Source organism: Phoca vitulina, unplaced genomic scaffold, assembly GCF_004348235.1.
Source record: "Phoca vitulina isolate PV1807 unplaced genomic scaffold, GSC_HSeal_1.0 scaffold4, whole genome shotgun sequence".
NCBI classification, from domain to species: Eukaryota; Metazoa; Chordata; class Mammalia; order Carnivora; family Phocidae; genus Phoca; species Phoca vitulina.
The window spans coordinates 68,545,067-68,564,499 of NW_022589707.1; the positions used below are offsets into that span (position 1 = coordinate 68,545,067).

Consider the following 19,433-nt stretch of genomic DNA (forward strand, 5'->3'; position numbering starts at 1 on the left):
GGAAAAATTAAGTGTTCAGTGGTTCGGTGGGTCTGTGGCTAGAGTTTTGGGGAGTTGGCTGTAAATCAGTACCTTGAATGACACTCAGAATTTTTGAGGAGTAGATAGTGTATCTTTAGTGATTTTACTACAGCACAGTATTTCTTACATCCTTGCTATGGATTTAAGGGTCGCTTTCAGAAATAGATTTAAAAATAAAATGCTTTGTTACGAGCCCAGATGAAATAGCCTATTAAATAATTTAAAATCCATCTAGCTTGGGCTACAATCTAAATTCCTGACCCTAAATGCTGCCCTCTCCATGAAATAGGTCTGCATTTCAGTATTTTTAAATTATAAATAAACACATTAAAGCTTCCTGCAGCAATCCTAAGAATTTTGTAACATAAGAGTAGTTGTGGCCCTTTAGAGGTCAGTAATCTGGAGGAGGCAGGTAGGATAAAGAATTTTAGGAAAACTAATTGGCATATGACATCTACCATTGCAGCTAGAGAATACAATATGCCTTTGACCTGTTCTTATTGTCTTTCTCATTTCCTAACAGATAATTTGAACGACACAGAGGCAGTGGTCCAGTGGTCCAAGAGAGGTTTCTGAGCTTCCTATTTATTCTGGGGCCTTCATTTGAAATTCATATCAGACTTCTCAACATCATTATTTTGCAAGGATGATAACAAATTACCTGCATTTTACATATGAGGGCCAGGAACTTCTCAGTGGGATATGAAAATAGGAAAGATTTTCTCATACAAATAAGAGAAACAAAAGAGTCATTATGTAAGTGCATGGCTGGTCAAGGCAAGGCTGGTCAGTGGGGGATTGTGATAGGCTGAAGAATGCTCCCCCACCCAAGTCCTAATCCTTGGAACCTGTGAATGTTACCTTTAGAGGAGAATAAGAATTTGAGATGGGAGATTACCTGGGTGGGCCCTAAATGCAATCACAGCGGGAGGAGAAAGAAGACCATGTGTCCACAGAGGCAGGGACTGGAGTGATGTGGCCACAAGCCAACTAATGCTGGTTGCCACCAGAAGCTGGAGAAGGCAAGGAATGGATTCTTCTCTGGACTCTCTCGAGGGAGCCTGGCCTGGCTGATGCATCAGTGGGACTTGAAGACAGAATTGTGAGAATCCATCTTGGTGTTAAGCTGCTCACTTTGTGGTGATACATTACAGCAGCTGTAGGAAAACCAGTATAGAGTATGCTACCTTGTAGTGGGGAGCTGCTGGAACACATACCTAAAAAATGTGGAGGCGGCTTTAGAATTGGGTAAGGAACAGAAATTGGAAGTATTTGAAGGCACATGATAGGAAAAGCCTGGATTGCCCAGAACAGACTGTTGGCAGCAATAGGGTTATCAGAGACTCTGTCAGCGAGGACTCAGTGAGGAGCACAGAGGTCAAAGCTGAGATTGTCTTAGAGAAAATGTAAACTGTCATAAACACAATGTTGCTAGAAATAGTAAAGGTGCTACTGGCTAGGGCTGAGAAGAAGATGAGGCATATGCCTTTGGAAACTGGAGGGAAGATGATCCCTGTTATGTAGTAGCAGAAAAGGTAGCAGAATTTTGTTCTCTGGTTGAGTGGAAGGCAACACTTGTAAGTGACGAACTTGGTTATTTCCAGAGGAGATTTATGTATTGAAGGTATGGCCTGGTTTCTTCTTGCTGGTTATAGTAAAATGTGAGAGGAAATAGGCAAATTGAGGGGTAAATTCCTAAACAAAAAGGAAACCAGACTTGATGATTTGGGAAATTCTCATTTTGTTCAGATTGCAAAATTGTAAAATTAGGAGACCCACACATAGTTGGGAAACTAGGCTGTGGAGAGAAAGAACCCCAAGAGTGTGTCTGGAAATTCTTTTGCTAGTGCTACAGAAATAAGGTGTCTGACTCATGGGTCTCTTTAACCACTTCAGCAGAAGCCAGGAATAGGGATGGGACTGTCCAGGAAAGATCTATGGAGGCTCATCCGTCTAATGGCATGAATCCTGTGACATGCACAGGAGACCCACAAGGGGCGCCTGGGTGGCTCAGTCGTTAAGCGTCTGCCTTCGGCTCAGGTCATGATCCCAGGGTTCTGGGATGGAGCCTGATGCGGGCTCCCTGCTCCGCGGGAAGCCTGCTTCTCCCTCTCCTACTCCCCTGGCTTGTGTTCCCTCTCTCGCTGTGTCTCTCTTTGTGAGATAAATAAATAAAATCTTAAAAAAAAAAAAAAAGACCCACAAGGTTTTTGATAACTTTAGCAGAAATACTGCCACCTTGAACTGAAAGGGACAGAGGTGGATAAAATGGAGGAAGGCTGTTGGAATCCCAAAATTTTACAGGCCAGAAATAGCCTAATAAAATCACTCAGCTGCACACATGTTCTACTTTACAGAAAAGAAAACAAAACCAAACCAAACCTAAGAATGACTCTGAGGGTGGAGCCCTGGGCCCCATGTTGGAGCTGTAAACTGCAGTGGATTATTTTTAGGCCTTGAAACCTAATGGAATCTACCCTGCTGGATTTTGAAATTACTTGGGACTGTTGACTTATTCCTTTCCTTCCTCCCTTCCAGTTTATCCCTTTTGGAATGGGAACATCTGTAACTGTTGTTAAGGTCCAAACCCCTTGTGTTTTGGAAGCAGGTAACACAGGTCCCAGATGGAGACGAATTTTGCCCCAGTGTGGATCATAACCAGGGTGTCCCCATACCTGATGTAGAGGATTACATTTGGGATTTTTGAGCTGATGAGATACAGATGAGGTTTTGGACTTGGAGTTGATATTGTAATGGGCTGAGACTTGAGCTGATGTTGGGATATGGTGAAGGTATTTGGCATGTGAGAGAGACCTGCATCTTTGGGGCCAGAGGGTGGACTGTGGTGGGCTGAATAGTGCCTCCACCCGAGAAAAGATATGCATGTCCTCATCTCTAGAACCCATGAATTATCTTTTATGGAAAAAATGACTTCAAAGATGTGATTAAGTGAAGATGGGGAAATTATGCTTTATTATCTAAGTGGATCCTAAATAAGTGTACTTACAAGCATGAAGCAGAGGGAGATAAGCCAGGATAGGAGAAGGTAGTGTGACCACAGAGGCAGAGACTGGAGTGATGCTTCCATAAGCCAGCGAATGCCAGCAGTCACCAGAAACGGGAAGAGGCGGGGAGCGGATTCTCCCCTCGACCGTCTGGAGGGAGGCTGACACCTTGATTTTGGCCCAGTGATACTGATGTTGGACTGCTTGCCTCCAGAACTGTGAACAGATAAATTGGTGCTGTCTTATGTGGCTGTGTGGTGACTTGTTACCGGCAAGCATGGAAAACTGACCTAGACATGGGGGGAATCATAGGGTTCCTGCTTATCTGTGTACTCTTGTATTCTGTTTGAATATGAGCCATCCTTAAGATGACTGGTAGACTGTGTAACCATCAGGCTTTTATATTAGAAACTTGTACTGCTCCTTCTATTTTAAAACAGTGACCGTCTATTTGAAGCCTAATGGCATTATGAAAACTGAGAACACTGGTAAATAAACATAAGGCTGGACTTGGGCTCTCAGCTATGCTACATAGTAGCTGGCTGTCTCTGGCTAAATCACTTACCCAATCGGAGTTTCAGTGGAACAATGGTAATATTATTCACGGTCCTTCCTGAGCCATGTAATTGTTAACGAGTATTTAATGAAATAGATGTATGTGAAAAATACCAGATAAATAATGTATGGTCCTATAACGTTCACCTATTAATTATACTCCTTCTAGCTATATCAAAGCTATGATGAGCAGTTTTGCACAGAAATCAGTGACCACATTAAATATTTTTCGCCCTTGGAATTAGATGCTACCAGAGAGATTTTGGGTTCAAATTTTTGAACACTCTAAAGCTTTCGATACCTACAGATCTACTTCTCTCCAGAAAGGTTTGTACCACTTAACTCTCTGATTGGAGGCCCACGAGTGTTCCTTTTACTGCCCTGTAACCTCAGGAAGCTTTTACACATTATTTTAAAATATTGTGTCAACTTGATGAAAATAGTTTGCATTTCTTTGGTGAGGTTTAACTTTTCAAGTTTATTGATCTTAAAGAATTGCTTATGTTCTTTGGCCATATTTCAAATAATTATTTGTTCTTTTCTGGGCTGGGTTTTAGAAACCCAGGTTTGTTAAGTTAATTAATCTTAGCTGTACTTTGTTTCTTCACCAATTTGTTGCGTTGTTGTTTACCTTTCACTTTATGATGACTTTTGTGTTTAACCTTTGAATGTAGTTAAATTTAATGAACTTTTATTTCTTTCCTTTCTCCCTCCCTTCTTTTCGTCCTCCTTCCATCCTTCCCTCTAAAAAGTCTTTTTTTTTTTTTTTTAGGTATGTAGCTTTGCCCTTAACTGACAATAAGGCATATTTTGAAATCCAGGATCCTGTCAACTTAATCTCAAATTACCTGTTGTCAAGCTTGGTCAAAAATAGTATTCATAGATGATTGCCTGAAGGGTATACGAAATTTTATTTCTGGGGTAGAGTCTGAATGCAGCAAAAAACTTTTGCTTCCAGCCTGATAATTCCACTTTCCCTAACTTAAGATCCCTTCTTATTTTAAGTATATGCAGAAATTGAAGTAGAAGAAAGAGAGACTCAAACAGTTTATGCCTTACCACATCTCCACTAACTCCTTTCTCTGTGTCATCCTCTCTACCCTCACTGTCCTTAGTAAGGATAATAATTCAACCATTTGTCAAGTGCTAATGCAGTGTAGCGTAACATACCTAATATTTTACACGTGTTATCTTAATTTCCACAATAACCATACAAGGTAGAAAATATTATTATTCTCATTTTCCTAATGAAAATTGGATGCTTTGAGAGGTTAAGCGGCTTGCCCAGTATCACATAGATTGTACTTGGTGCAATGGGATGTGAATTCAAATGCAGACCCTTCTGATTTCAGAACTAATTTCTTAAGTGGTATTCTTTCCATGTATATGCATGCCCATGCATGCACACACTCGCAAACACACACACACACACGCACACACACACCTTCTCACCTTACACCTCATTTCCCCATGTTGATATGACTTGATATTTCTGTTCTCTTTGGTCACTGATACAGTAAGGGAGGCAAAATAGAGTAGGTGAATCCAAATGGCATTGTCCAGGATATTAAACTGAATAAATAAGATATTGAACTGAAAATATTTGGGGGAAGGTTTAGAATTTCTTTCATTCTCAAAATGCTCCAATGACATTGTGTCCTTGTTCCCCCTCAGTCCAAGCATCTCACACATGTAATGTGCTTGGACCAGGGGAGGTCATTGTGAAAATTTCAAAGCATCCAGAGGCTAGAGATAAGTGGGTTGGTCTTAATTTGGCATTTGTAATAAATGTCTCTTTTATAGTCTGTGATTGATGGCAGGCTGCTGTGGTGGATGTGTATGGTGCTTAAAAAACTGCTTGTCCTTTACTAGCATTTGGATGATTAATTATTATACCTGCTGTTAAATTTTAAACAGAGTGAGAATTGGGTCAGTGGGAATAGTTCTTTCCTTCTTTGAAAAACTGGGGACAGTGATGGCATTCAGTGTCCGAGGATTATTTAGCTCTTAGAATCCTATCTATCAATTATTTGGAACTTAAAAAGTCTGTAAGAGAACTAGGGAAGTGTAGCCTTTTCGGGGAGGTGAGACTAAAGGTCAGTGGTCACAGCTTGAGCGCATTGACTGTCCGTCATCCTGTCCTCAGTGCCTACTCACTGCCTGGCCTGATAATTTTTGATAAAACAAAACAAAACACAAAGCCCTGCTTGGTGTGCACGGAAGAGGGTAAGAATGAGAGCCAAGCAGAGAGGACAGTTTGGAGTCGGGCTGGCACACAGGTTGGGGGTGATGGAGAAAGCACAGTTGTCCCATGAAAACTGGCTCTAACGAAGGCTTGTTTCTGTGATTGTTTGCAGAACGATTACCACTTTGAATACACAGAATGTGACAGCAGTGGCTCCAGGTGGAGGGTTGCCATCCCGAATTCCGCGGCGGACTGCTCTGGCCTGCCCGACCCCGTGAGAGGCAAAGAATGCAGTATGTTCAGACGTTTGCACCGTTCGTTCCCCTGATTAAACTGCATCCCTTCAGCCCATGAAGTGAATGAAAATGAATATAAGAGACTTTGGGGAAAAGGAATGTAGGCCATTGATGTCTAGCAGAGCAAAAGCTTCTTAACACTCGGTGCCCTTATGCCTGAAGTCTGTAATAAGACACAGGCAGAATTAGAGGATGCTATTTTTATTTATTTATTTAAAAAAAACTGTTTAAAATCTGGTTTACCATCTCAGTTGAAACTTTGGAGGACAGAGTGGCAGAATCTCTCTTAAATGGATTTTTTTTCTTTACATTTTAAAAAAGTTTTCAAAAACTTTGGGAAAATATATATAACAAAATTTACCATCTCAACCATTTTTCTTTTAAAGATTTTATTTATTTATTTGACAGAGAGAGACACAGCGAGAGAGGGAACACAAGCAGGGGGAATGGGAGAGGGAGAAGCAGGCTTACCGCCGAGCAGGGAGCCCGATGCGGGGCTCGATCCCAGGACCCTGGGATTATGATCTGAGCCGAAGGCAGATGCTTAACCGACTGAGCCACCCAGGTGCCCCCATATCAACCATTTTTAAGTGTAGAGATCAGCAGCATGAAGTACATTCACATTGTTGTGCTGTCATCACCAGCATCCATGCACAGATGGGTTTCTTTTGTTAAGCCTAAGAGATCATGCAATTTGTCTTTTTAGTGTCACCTACAGAGAGATGGTAGAATTGATGAATATCACATTCAGTAGCTTGTCTTAGCAGTAAACAGGTTGGAAGGGCAACATTATGAATGAATAGAGAAATAGGTTATTCAATTTGTTTTCATTTGTAAGCTCTGCTTTTTTTAATCCTTTCATTTGGTGAGTGATTTGTACCTTCAGTGAAGTAGTATTGGGGTAGATTGGAGTTCAAAGCTGAGAGTAAGACAAAGAGAGGTTATTTTGGTTTTCCTGCCATTTCTCAAATGGTCTTCTTAAAAACTTAGTTTTTCTGTTTCCAAATAAAAGAGCAGATAGATAAGCAAATTATTAAGTGGTAGTTAATTCCTTCCCATTCATAGAATGTGTCTCTCTTGCTGGCGAGAGGAGTCTTAATAGGTGGTGGGTTTACTGAAAAAAGGGAGACTGGAAGACAGCAGGAGTCTGATGGGGCAAATTAGAGGAGAAATCCAGTATTTTTAGTAAATGATACTAAATGATTACAGAGAGAACCAGGGATCCCTGTAGCCAGGTAAAGAGTTCAGTCTAGCAAGACTGAAGAGGATAGTGGGGTCAGATTAGATAGAATAAGACGATACAAGCTGGGGTATTCTCGGGCATCTGTGCAGAAAGATGTCAGCTCTCAGTAAGGGAGGATTTGTGTGCAAAACAGAAACAGTCTAAAAAATACCTATGGAGTTAGCTTGTTGTAAAATGCTTCAGTTACTTTCCTAGAAAATCTGTATATTATTTATCTCTATTTACTTTTTACTTGCGGGCTAATTCTTTGGTTCCCTTGTAAACAACCCTGGGGGCGGGAGTGGACTACCTAACCATTATGAACACTGCTCCTTATGTAGGTGATGTGCTAACATTGGCTTTTTATTAGTTGTAAAGCTGATTATTACTGTATTAGTAAAGCTGATTATTAGTTTGAAGTGGGCCTGGCCAGAGTATTTTACACCATGGAATTTGGCGAACACTACAAATTATGTGCCTCTCTTCCCCTGAGAGCTAGTTGTTAAACACTTAATAGCATACCACTGATTACATTTATTGTCCTCAAGTTCAAAAATCTGTCATAGAATTGATGCTTCAATAAGAATTATTTCTATTTGAGGATGGCCAGGGACTTTTTTTATTTTTTGCACATTATTTACTAGAGTCTTCCACAGGTAATGTTATGAATCTGATACTCTAGCTGGAACTTTTCTAAAAAAATTGACTACTCATCAGTCTCTGTTAGTTATTACTTTAAAAATGATATTACTTACTTAAAAAAAAATGATACTACTTATTTTAAAAATGATACTGACTTTAAAAAGGACAATATGTGATGACTCGGGATATTTTTTTATGTTGGTGTTTTGTCTGAAATCTGAATTTTCAGTGATTTCCGCATAATATGATTATGTCTGCTCTAGAAACCGTTGGTCTGGCCTCTAAAATGTGACTTTTTTCTTGCATGGTAAATGCATACAAATATAAATTATTTTAAAATGCCCCCAAAATACCACATATCTAAGTAACTTAGAAGCTCAGTTAATTCATAGCATTAAACATGGTGCTTACCATGTTCCTAGCCATTAAAGTCCTGCAGATGCAGTTATGGTAATAACTGAGTATTTCCTCCGTGGCTTAGATTTTCTCTTGCTAATAATAGCTATCATTTCTCACGTACCGACTGTATGCTAAACACTCCGCTTGTCCCATTGTGTCCTTACAACAACCCTCTCAGATAGATATCAGAAGTACCTTACCGCAGGTCATACAGCCAGGATGTGGCAAATCTGGGATTCAAATCCAGATATGTCTGATTCCAGAGCCTGTCCCTTACCCACTGATTTAGACTGCCACTTCAGGATGGTGGGCCTTGCAGGGCCCCATGTGGGAGATGTAAAGCACTGTTGGTGGATATCGTCAAGGGAAGATTGTAGGCACTCTTGTGCTTCAAGGACAAAGGAGGGTAAAAGCATCCTGGTTCAGGAATGGCGTGCTTCTTGCAAGCCGTGCCTGAACAATGCCAAGACCTTGGATGGCGAGTGATGCCCATAGGTGCTAGACTCAGCGGTTATGCCATAATGATATGGCCCAGCAGTTGGGTCACAAAGAAAAAGAAAATAAAACTATGGCGTGTGGCAGCTTCAAATGAGTGAAGAATATCTAGGGCAAGGATTGTGTAGGACTTAATTTCCCCGTATCCCAATGTCTCTAAATGAAGTCAGACCCAGAGTTTGGCCTCAGTTGAAATTGCTGTAGATCCTTCAGAATGTAATTGGGGAGATTTTTTTCTTTCTTATCAAAAGGAAGCAGTACAGTCTTTCCTTAGGAAAAGGCTTATAGGAATGTTGAGGTAGCAGTTATAATTTTTTTAGAAAATCAATGGGCAAGCTATATTATATAATCGTTATTTTAAAAAATCATACAAAATCTGGCTACAAGGCTTCTCTAAGTGAAGTTAATGAAGTTTGTGTTGTGAGCTGGAAGCTTACTAGGGCTCAGGAAACGGCATGGAGAAACCTCTGGTTATTAACTGACACCGGCTCCCATCGTCCTCCTGTCCCCTCTGCTGTGGAAAGCTCCTCAGTCTCTTAGGTAGTACTGCTCCAAGGGCAGGCCACTGAGATGCCCTCATATCCCTCCTTCTGTCTGCTAATTCCAGGCTTAGCTTAGAGAACTGTGCTGCTTCTCCGAAGCCCTGGTGCCAAGAGTCTTGTGTTGGTGGGCATCCGCCATCCTGTGAGGTCTTGACATCATTCAGACAATTTGCAGATAGCATGCCACTTCTGAACTACAGCACTGCTTGTCTCCCCCCAGAACTAGGATAACCCCTATCCCCACTCTATCTCTTTTCTACTGTTGGGTCACTTCCCTAAAATCTTCCCTTAACCCTCTGGGATCTCCTTGACCTTCTTAGATCTTCAGAAACAACATGTTTTGGAATGCTTGTCTGGGTGGGGATACCTTCTCTCTCATCCCTCATCTCTTCCTTCCTTCCTCTCTCCACCCCTCCCTCCCCCTCTGTCTTCTCTCTTCCTTTCTCTCTACCACTGTCTTGCTGGAGAAAAGGCCCTTTTGTTTCAAACTCATCCAAACCTTAGAAATAAAAGCTTGGGGGCACCTGGGTGGCTCAGTCTGTTAAGCGTTGTCTGACTGGTGATTTCAGCTCAGGTCATGATTTCAGGGTCATGGGATCGAGACCCGCATCGGGCTCCGTGCTCAGTGCGTGGAGTCTGCTTGTCCCTCTCTCTCTGATCTTCCCCCTGCTCTCTCTCTCTCTCAAATAAATAAATAAATAAGATCTTTAAAAAAAAAAAAAAAAAAAGAAAGAAAGAAAAGCCTAGCTACTGAGAGTGGGAAGAGAATTCCTCTATGTCCTTACGTATTTTCAGACAAGTCTAGAGCACTGAAGGGGGAGATAAACATAATGAGACATCTCTTCCTCTTGGGAGTTAGCTTCTATTGCTTACTCCCTCAAATGTTAGTCAGTGTGTGACTTCGAGTACAACCATAACACACTTTTCTAATTGAGGATGACTAAGATAGCTGTGATTCCATTTGATATGTTGTCATCAAATTAGTCATAGTCTTGTGGGCATTCTTAATCTTGTACTTTAGTATTTATATAAAGTTCTAATATTTGGTTTTCTTGGATCAAAAAGTGCTAATGTACAGAGTAGGAAAAAAGTCGAATATGAATTTTTTTTCCTTTTTCTTGATTTCTCTCAGACCTGTATTGTTACATATTTATAAGCAGAGTAACTCATGACAGTTTGGGTCAACAGCTTTTGATTTCAGTTTAGAAGTGAAGGAAGAGGACCGATTCTCGGAGAGAGAGAGAGTTGGTTTTAGCTCTCTGAATGGGAGATTGAGAAATCCATTCCTTGGCATTGTAGCTCTTGCTAGTGTAGGTTTTTCCCCAGGATTCTACTCCTAGTCTGTTACTGTTGTGTGAAAAGCACTTACTGGTACAGGAGCAAGTACACATGGGCGCCCTGAGTACATGGTGCTAAGTGCCAATCACATACCATGCCGTGAGTCTGTTCGACGGAATACTAACCCCAAGAAGTACTTCATAGAAACAAAAAGTGTTTCAGGGTTTTCTTTGGTGAAATACGAGTAAATTTGGAAAATGGTGAATCCCCTCACGAAGGGATGCAGTGAACATTCTCAGATTAAAGTCTCTGAGAAACCTAATAAACATTTATAGAACATTTCCTGTGTGTTAAGTGCATCCTGTTTTACTCAGAGTTTGCCAAGTTTAGTTGATTACAGGCCTCTTTTATCTAATGTGTATTTGGACCCCACAGGCTAATTTCTGCAGATATAATTTTTGGAAAACACAGGTGTAAACACACGTGCCTGGCTAATTTAGTAATTTTTTAAAAAAGATTTTATTTATTTATTCTAGAGAGAGAGAGCATGGGGGGAGGAGCAGAGGGAGAGGGACAAGCAGACTCCATGCACTGAGCACAGAGCCTGATGCAGGGCTCAATTTCAGGATCTTGAGATCATGACCTGAGCTGAAACCAAGAGTTGGAGGCTTAACTGACTGAGCCACCCAGGCGCCTCTAATTTAGTAAATTTTTATATGGTATTATTTATACCAGAATTAACTAATGTCATGTAATTTCTTTGCTCTGCAAGGTTCATTTGCAGCCTTACTATACTGGTGTCTCGTTAAAGACCTCCCATGGGTGATGATGGTCACGTGTGGTATACACCTGAGATTAAATCCCAGCTCTGCAACCAACTTGTATGTCTTGGGCAGAATATTTAGTTCACAGCTATTTATTGAGCTTTAATTCATTCCCTGAACAAGCATCATTTCCTCTGTTCTTGACAATAGGGATCCAAATATAAACTTAAAAAGATTGCTGTTTTCCATGACCTTTGAATCTAACAAGGGAGCAGATAAGTAAGTTACTTATAGTATAGGGGCAGAGTGAATGAAAGATAGAAATACCCAAGGTGATCTTACCAAGGAGAGATGGATGACTTCCGCTCACAGGAAGAGGGCTCACAGTGAAGCAGATGTAAGTTTGAAGTTCAGAGTCATCTGTTACCAGCTGAATAACCTTGAAAAATTATGTAAGCCTTGGCAGGTTCATATGAAAAATTGTTACTGAGAAAGAATTGTTACTAAGAATTATTACTGAAAGATTGTTCATGTGAAAAATCCTTACTGAGGACTGAGTCAATAAATGCCATATTTAATGGGCCATAAATACTAATTCTCTGAGGATCTCTGAAGCAAACCCCGAAAGAAGTTCTGGACTTCAGGGATGCAAAGTGGCATTTGAGGCATAGGAAACATGGGCAGAGGTACAGATTGGGGGCAGCACTGGGTCTCACTGGGTGCTTTGTGAGAGCCACGTGGCTGGCTGTTGGGGAGAGTATGAGTAGGGACAGAGTTTCTGGCAGATCTCACAAGCTCCTGTGTGTCATACCAAGGACTCTGAGCTGGAGACAGCTATTCATGGGTGTCTGAGGGAGTTACATGAGGTGATAAATATAACCTATAGTGCCAGGAATCATAATTATAATATAACTTAATAGTAATAATAATAATGTTAAATGGTAATAGCCAATCATTATTTGCTACATGCCAGGCACATTTGTAACGACTTTACATGTATTCACTCAAATTCATTTCCGCATCACCACAACCTTGTGAAGTAGGTACTTGGCAGAATGGGGATTTGAACCCAGGCAGTCTAGCTCCTGGGTTCATGTTCTTAACTTCTATGGTGTCCTGACTCTTTGGAATATACTATAGCATGTACTGAACAAGTGTTAGCCCTCCTTCTTGAGGCTTCCATGCTCCCCTAACGTTTATCTGTTGTCTGAATTGTGATGCAAGTTATATATGGATAACCGAAATGATTTAAAAAAATAGCATGTAAAGGCGCAGATACATTGCTTTGTGGGTAATTTTAATGGATTAATGATCTGGTTGTAGATTTCATTCTTAATGGTATATATTTCTCTGAAAGGTAAAAGAATAACCTTCAGAATTTAGGGCACATTTGTAGTTATATCCTCATATACAATGAGAAGTTGTTTAGTTAGTGTTTTTTTTCCCCTGTGCCTAGTGTTGTTGGTGCTTAATACATATAGTATACTTTCATTATTCAATGAGTATTAGGAAAAAAATTGGTACTTTCTTCAACTATAGAAATTCTTAATTTAGAATAGAGTCCTTTTTCATTCATCCCAAGAGATGAAGTTATAACCCTCTCAAGACTCCTCAGAAAGCTCCAAAACTCTGGAATGTTTGTGGAATAGATACCTGGGGTATCCTAAATTAGAGACTGACTTCGCTGTTTCATTCTATAGGTGAAACACAGAGATCTGATCAGATTTGTGAAAATTCGTTCTGTATGGAAAAGGACAGGAACATTTTGTCCTCAGTAGGCTTTGGAATGTTGATGCCTCAAGTTCCAGGTGGGAAGGGTGTTGAAGTTAATGGGCTCAGCAACACACCAATGGCGGGTGAAAGGCCTGAGTGAACAGGATTATGAAAAGAACAGCTCCAAAATCAGGCTTGACATCAGTTGTGGTGTTTGGTGGAACTACGGTTGAGGGAGGTTCTCTGAAAGACACGTTTTATGAGGAGATGAGAGAACTCAGCCCTCAAAATTGCAGAATCAAGGGTAGTAAGACTCTTAGGAAGTAGAGGGTGACTAACACCTTCTAAGAAAGAGGAAAAGTTCAGGATGATAAGAATCAAAGTGTTAGGACATAATTGAAAGTTGAGAAAACTGATTTCACAAATGCATTGTTCTGCCCCCTTTGGTGACCTCATCAAGTACTCTGAACGTTTTCCTTCCCCTGACCTTCTTGGTTGTATTTTTTTTCTATAAAACTTATGTCATCTTGTGCCCGATGGACTGGAATTGGTCTTCTCCCCCATCAAACATTTAGGTCAGGAAGCCACAATAAAATCCATTAGTTTTTTTTTTTTTTTTAAAGATGAAAACTATCTTAGTTAGCTCTCTGATAAAAAGTTGGAAACTCATTTAATGGGGATTGTTATCTCTCATGTTTCATGGATCGTTTTTCCGGGCAGGAGTTGGTGGGTTTTTTTTTTGTTTTTTTTTTGGTGGGGAGGAGGGGGATGGATATTCTGGCCCATCAGTCCCCTTGAAGAAGCACAGGGACAGTCATATAGCCCTACCTGATGGGCTGTGTGAGGACCCATTCACTGGAAAGGATGTTACAGGTGAGAATTCGTTTTCAGAGATGTAGAGGCAGGGCTTTCACTGAATACTCTTCTCAGAGAACAGGGCATTAGAGAACATGAGCCAGAACTGGTTTGTATTAATGCACTTGTTTATATGTTTCCCTTTCATTTTTAGAAAATGAGATATAAAAATAGTTTTCTTTTTTTAAGAATTTCACAAATAGGAACTTAAAAAGGTCGTGTTCCATTCTTTTCTTCATCACTAGCACTGAGAGAGGAAAAAGAAGAGCTTGGATTTGCTGGGCTCAATATTGTGTTAGATTTCTCATAGATGCAATTTTCTACTTTCTTTTGTTTTCTGTGAGAATTATAATAATAAGCCTGGTAGGCAGTTGAAGTTTTAATTATTTGATAATGATAATTGATGGGCTGAATGATTAATGAAGTTAAAATTTATCGTTGAGATCTATAAATCTATGCATTATTGTCCCTGTTTTTACTGCCCTCAATGGCAGTGAATTATAATGGTTGCAAGAGTATCCTTGTGGTGTGGTCAATAATAGCAGTGTCTACAGCTTTAACCTTATTTTTTAAACTTACTATATTGATCTTATTTAAATGAAACTAAACAACTGAAGAAAAAGAGGCATATTTGCTTGTCTTATTTCTAGAATTGATTTAATTATTTATTTCTCATAAATGTATATAATTATTTTTTATTTAGCTATTAACTTAGGTTAACAGTTAAGATAGATTTTACAGTGAATTTAGCTTAGTGGATATAAATTTTGAATCTATTTTGAGGACGATAAATCTAGACTAGATTAGAATAGAAACTCCATCAGAGTAGGGATTGTTTCCAAAATACCCTTGGTGTCTAGCGTTTGCCAACCGAATACTAGGTACTCAAGAAGTATTTGTTGAATGACTTCCTGTAATATAGTATGATTCCCAGATACTTACTTGTAATGACATTGTATACGCTTCCTAATTCATCAGCATCTCATTAAAAATTGAAAGTTCTTGGGGTACCTGGGTGGCTCAGTTGGTTAAGCATCGAACTCTTGATTTTGGCTCAGGTCATGATCTGAGGATCGTGAGTTTGGGCCCAGCATGGCGTCTACTTAAAAAAAAAAATTAAAAAATAATTGAAAATTCTTTTATTACTATTTATTATTACTGTTTACTGTTTAGAAAACAAATTTCAGTAATGAATAATCTTGAATTAAATAGAAAAATGGATGAATTATAAATAAATGTAATTGATAGTTATCATCTTTCAAAGCATGAGGTCTCTGGAGGAAGAAAAGGCAAAATTAAAAGGCCCTTGTGGTGAGAAGATTAAGTAGATATTCTTTATTGTTAGGCATAAATCATAAATCATAGATGATAATCAGCATAGAAATGATTAATTCAGTAGCTGTTATTTAGTACATTGTACTGGGTGGTTGCATGATAATAGTGATGCTTTGAATTTATATGTCCCTTTTCACTGTCAGAGTGGTTTCCAGTGTCTCATGGGACCTCAGCAATCCTATGAGGGAGGAAGCAAAGTGGTATTCTCATTGGAATGTGAACGAATGAAGGCACAGAGGGTTAAGTAAATTGCGCCAGCCTTTTGCTAGTTGGTGACAGATGAATATAAATGCTTTTTTTCCATATCTGATTCTTCACACCTGCATATTTCAACCTTTACAGATTCGCAGTAGCAGAAATTGAGGTCAGAAGAGAGGCATAAAGCTGAGAACAAGAACACTGAGTTTAGCACATGACCTCTTGGTTACAATTTAGACTTTAAGAGGATGGACTTTTAACATTGCTCTTTCTCTGGGTACTTAGGGAAAATATTGTGAAATCCCAGACTGAGCCCACTGTTTTGTGGTGTGTGACCTTACACAAATCAGGTTTTTCTGTTCTTACGGCAGAACTTTGGAGTCTGCTTAACTTTAATTCAATTCAGATACTCTAGAATTTTGAGGTTGTTGAAGAAAAATCATATTTATTTTAGAAATGATTAATTGTTCAAATGAAACCTAGTCAACTGACATTTACAACAGTTAAAACAACCACTTACAACAACTGTCTATCATTCTGCTTTTGTTGAAAGTGTCCTATGTTACACTCTAAAGAAATCTGAATTTAAAGAGTGTCATGCCTAAGATTGTCGAAACTTTTATAATCCAACTAAAAATCAAAGGCCAAGAAAACAGTGTTGAAGTAGAAAGTGGATGCGGCTAAGATGGAATACTAGAAAAGGGAAAGCTGGTCATCGTTGGTGACTTCCTAAAGAGGTGGGCAGTTCCGTGCTGACATAGTATCATGGAGTAAATTGTATTTAACAAGAACGTGTGGCTCTTCTCTTCCTTTGACATGTGGCTTGAGAGCTGGCTTCCAGGGTGGAAAAAAGATTGAGGAATAACAAATGATTAAAATACAAAAAGGTGGGGCACCTGGGTGGCTTAGTTATTAAGCATCTGCCTTCGGCTCAGGTCATGATCCCAAGTTCTTGGGATTGAGCCCCACCCCGCTCCCAGTCTGCTTCCCACTCCCTGTGCTTGTGTTCTCTCTCTCGCTGTGTCTCTCTCTGTCAAATAAATAAATTAAATCTTTAAAAAAATAAAATACAAAAAGGTTTAGACTCTTTAGTTCCCCTGTATCATTAAAGGCCCCATACCCGTTTGACTAGCTTTGATCACATAATTATTCTTAAGAGATGAAAAATCATCAGGCCAGTGTCAGAATTCTTATTGTCCCAGACCCCTGAATTGTATTATTAATAATTACTTCTAACATATATTGAGTGCTTTATGTCAGGTGCACTGCTAAATGCTTCATGTGGAATAGCTCATTGAATCCCACAGCAGTTCTTTGAGATAGATGTTATTACTATCTTCTTTTCATAGACGAGGATATTGAGACTTAAGGAAGTTAGCAGCTTGCTAAAATATTTCATGAATGTGTGTTTTAGGAGTGATATATTAAAAATTCCACAAGGTATCTGAGGTTGGGGAATGGTTATTGCTCAATATGTACAATAATGAATATTAGCAGTTTGAGACAGGAAATGGAGAATGATGTCAAATATAATAATGGATTCATTTGAAACTGCTTGACCTTTTTTGCATCAATTATAATAATTGCCTAAGTTGAATTTTCTTGGGGCACCTGCTTTGGAATCAAACCTAAATTTGAATATCAGTTTTGCCACTTGTTAATGAGTACCCTTCTAATTGGGTTATTTAAATGTACCATGTCTCATTGTCCTCATCTGGTAAATGGGCATAATATCTTTCTTCTTCACAGGTCTGTTATAAACATGTTGCTCCCAATTATTTATGGATTCCATATTTGCAAATTCACCTACTTTATAAAATTTGTGACCCCCCCCAACATCAGTACAAATAATACTTTCACAGTCATTTGTTGACATATACAGAGCTTTAAAAATTTGAGTCATCTGATCATATGGTCTCAGCTGAGGTCAAACAAGTGACATTCTGCCTTATTTCTCATAGTGTTAACAAGCGTCCTTTTCACAATCTATTTAATGCCACTTTTTTCTGCATTTTTATACTTTTTATTGGTGATTTTGCCATCTAAAATGGCCCCCAAATGTGGTGAAGTGCTGTAAGTGCAAGAAGGCTGTGATGTGCCTTGTGGAGAAAATACGTGGGTTAAATAAGTTTAGTTCAAGGATGAGTTGTAGTGCTGTTGGCCGTAAGTTCAATGTTAATGAATTAACAATGTACATTAAATAAGATCTATTTTCAACTGAAACACACATAAAACAAGATTATGTGTTGATCTGTTTCTGAAGATACTGTGACCAGAGTCTCACAGGAGCCTAACCCTGGATTTTACCATGAATAAAAAGAACTGACTGTGTAATAAATACTCAAAACATTCACTGTCAACTTTATCTTTCAACTTTCCTTCTGGTCTTAGAGAAGGAAACACCTCTGAAAGAACTGAGGCTCTTCTCAATGATTTTAACAGGGAAATGAACACTCTGAAATGACACAACACAATCTTCTTAGCTTCTAGAGTCCTTTATAGCAACTTACAAAATATTACTCCTTATTTTTTTTTTTTAAAGATTTTATTTATTTATTTGACAAAGAGAGACACAGCGAGAGAGGGAACACAAGCAGGGGGAGTGGGAGAGGGAGAAGCAGGCTTCCCGCTGAGCAGGGAGCCCAATGAGGGGCTTGATCCCAGGACCCTGGGACCATGACCCAAGCCGAAGGCAGACGCTTAATGACTGAGCCACCCAGGCGCCCCTATTACTCCTTATTAATTAAAAGTTCAGTTTAGGACACTAGACAAAACTATCTTCAAAGATTATGTTATCAGAAAGTAAGTTCAGCCCAGCAGGTGGTATAGTCTCTGCTTCGACTATTCAGCTCTGCCATTGTGGTACAAAAGCAGCCATAGACAATATGTAAATGAATGGTTGTGACTGTGTTTCAATAAAACTTTATTTACAAAGACAGGCAGCCTGGATTTGGCCTGTGAGCTGGAGTTTGCGGACCCTTGATTTAGTGTAATGTTGGTGCTTGGTTTATTATAGTATTTATCAGTTTTCTAGAAGCTCTGTAAACGATAGAAAGTGAAATAGATTTTTTTCCATTGCTGTGTTTCTCTGCTCGTAGTGCTGGTAGTGATAATAATAGCATGTAATGTGTGTTTATTAAATACCAGGCACTATGCTAAGCACTTTATACATTATTTTATTTAATTAGTATAGCCATATGAAGCAGTGCTATGATTATTATTTTTTGTTTGTTTGTTTTATGTATTTATTCATGGGAGTCAGAGAGAGAGAGAGGCAGAGGCAGAGGGAGAAGCAGGCTCCCCGTCTAGCAGGGAGCCCGATGCAGGACTCGATCCCAGGACCCTGGGATCATGACCTGAGCCAAAGGCAGATGCTTAACCATCTGAGCTACCCAGGTGGTACTATTATCACCACCCAGGTGGTGATAATAATCAGTACTATGATTATTATCTCATTTTTAAGAGAGATAAACTGATGACCCCAGAGAGGTGAAGTAACTCGCTTAAGGTCACAAGAAGTGGTACATCCTGGTCCCAGGATAGTTTTGAACTTTGGCCAGCATGCACTATTCTTTGCCTAACCTTTTCTTATTTTCTGATGTTTTACTAATTGTGGGATGTTGATTTGAGAGTTAGAATATCATTGTACAGCATCATAAGATTTTCTGAAGAAAAACATTATAATTTTTCAGTGGATAAATAGACAGCTGTGAGTTTTAGCTCTAATTCTTTAGTTTTTCAAAATTAACTTGTTTGTCTTTCTCACTAAGTATCCAAGTGTATTATGAAAGAAGAATGTATCTGAATGTGAGGCTCTGCTCCCTCACTCTGTTGGGAGACTTAGTTTCCCTTATCGAATAATTGCGAGGTTTTATTTTGTTCTTGTTTCTTTAATATCCTCATTAAATGATTAGAAAGCCCTTTGCTG

General features: G+C 39.3%; 1 protein-coding gene across 2 annotated transcripts in view; it reads left to right on the top strand.

Annotated features, from left to right (window-relative positions):
* The window catches only part of KIAA1324L (KIAA1324 like), a 179,754-nt gene that overhangs the window by 80,020 nt on the left and 80,301 nt on the right, over positions 1–19,433 (top strand). For both annotated transcript variants that reach the window (XM_032402265.1, XM_032402264.1), the window contains exon 2: positions 5,939–6,059. Coding sequence is in view for 1 of the 2 variants with exons in the window: in XM_032402264.1 (XP_032258155.1) it covers positions 5,939–6,059 (121 nt within the window). In the remaining variant the exon portion in view is untranslated. The remainder of the gene's footprint in view (positions 1–5,938; positions 6,060–19,433) is intronic.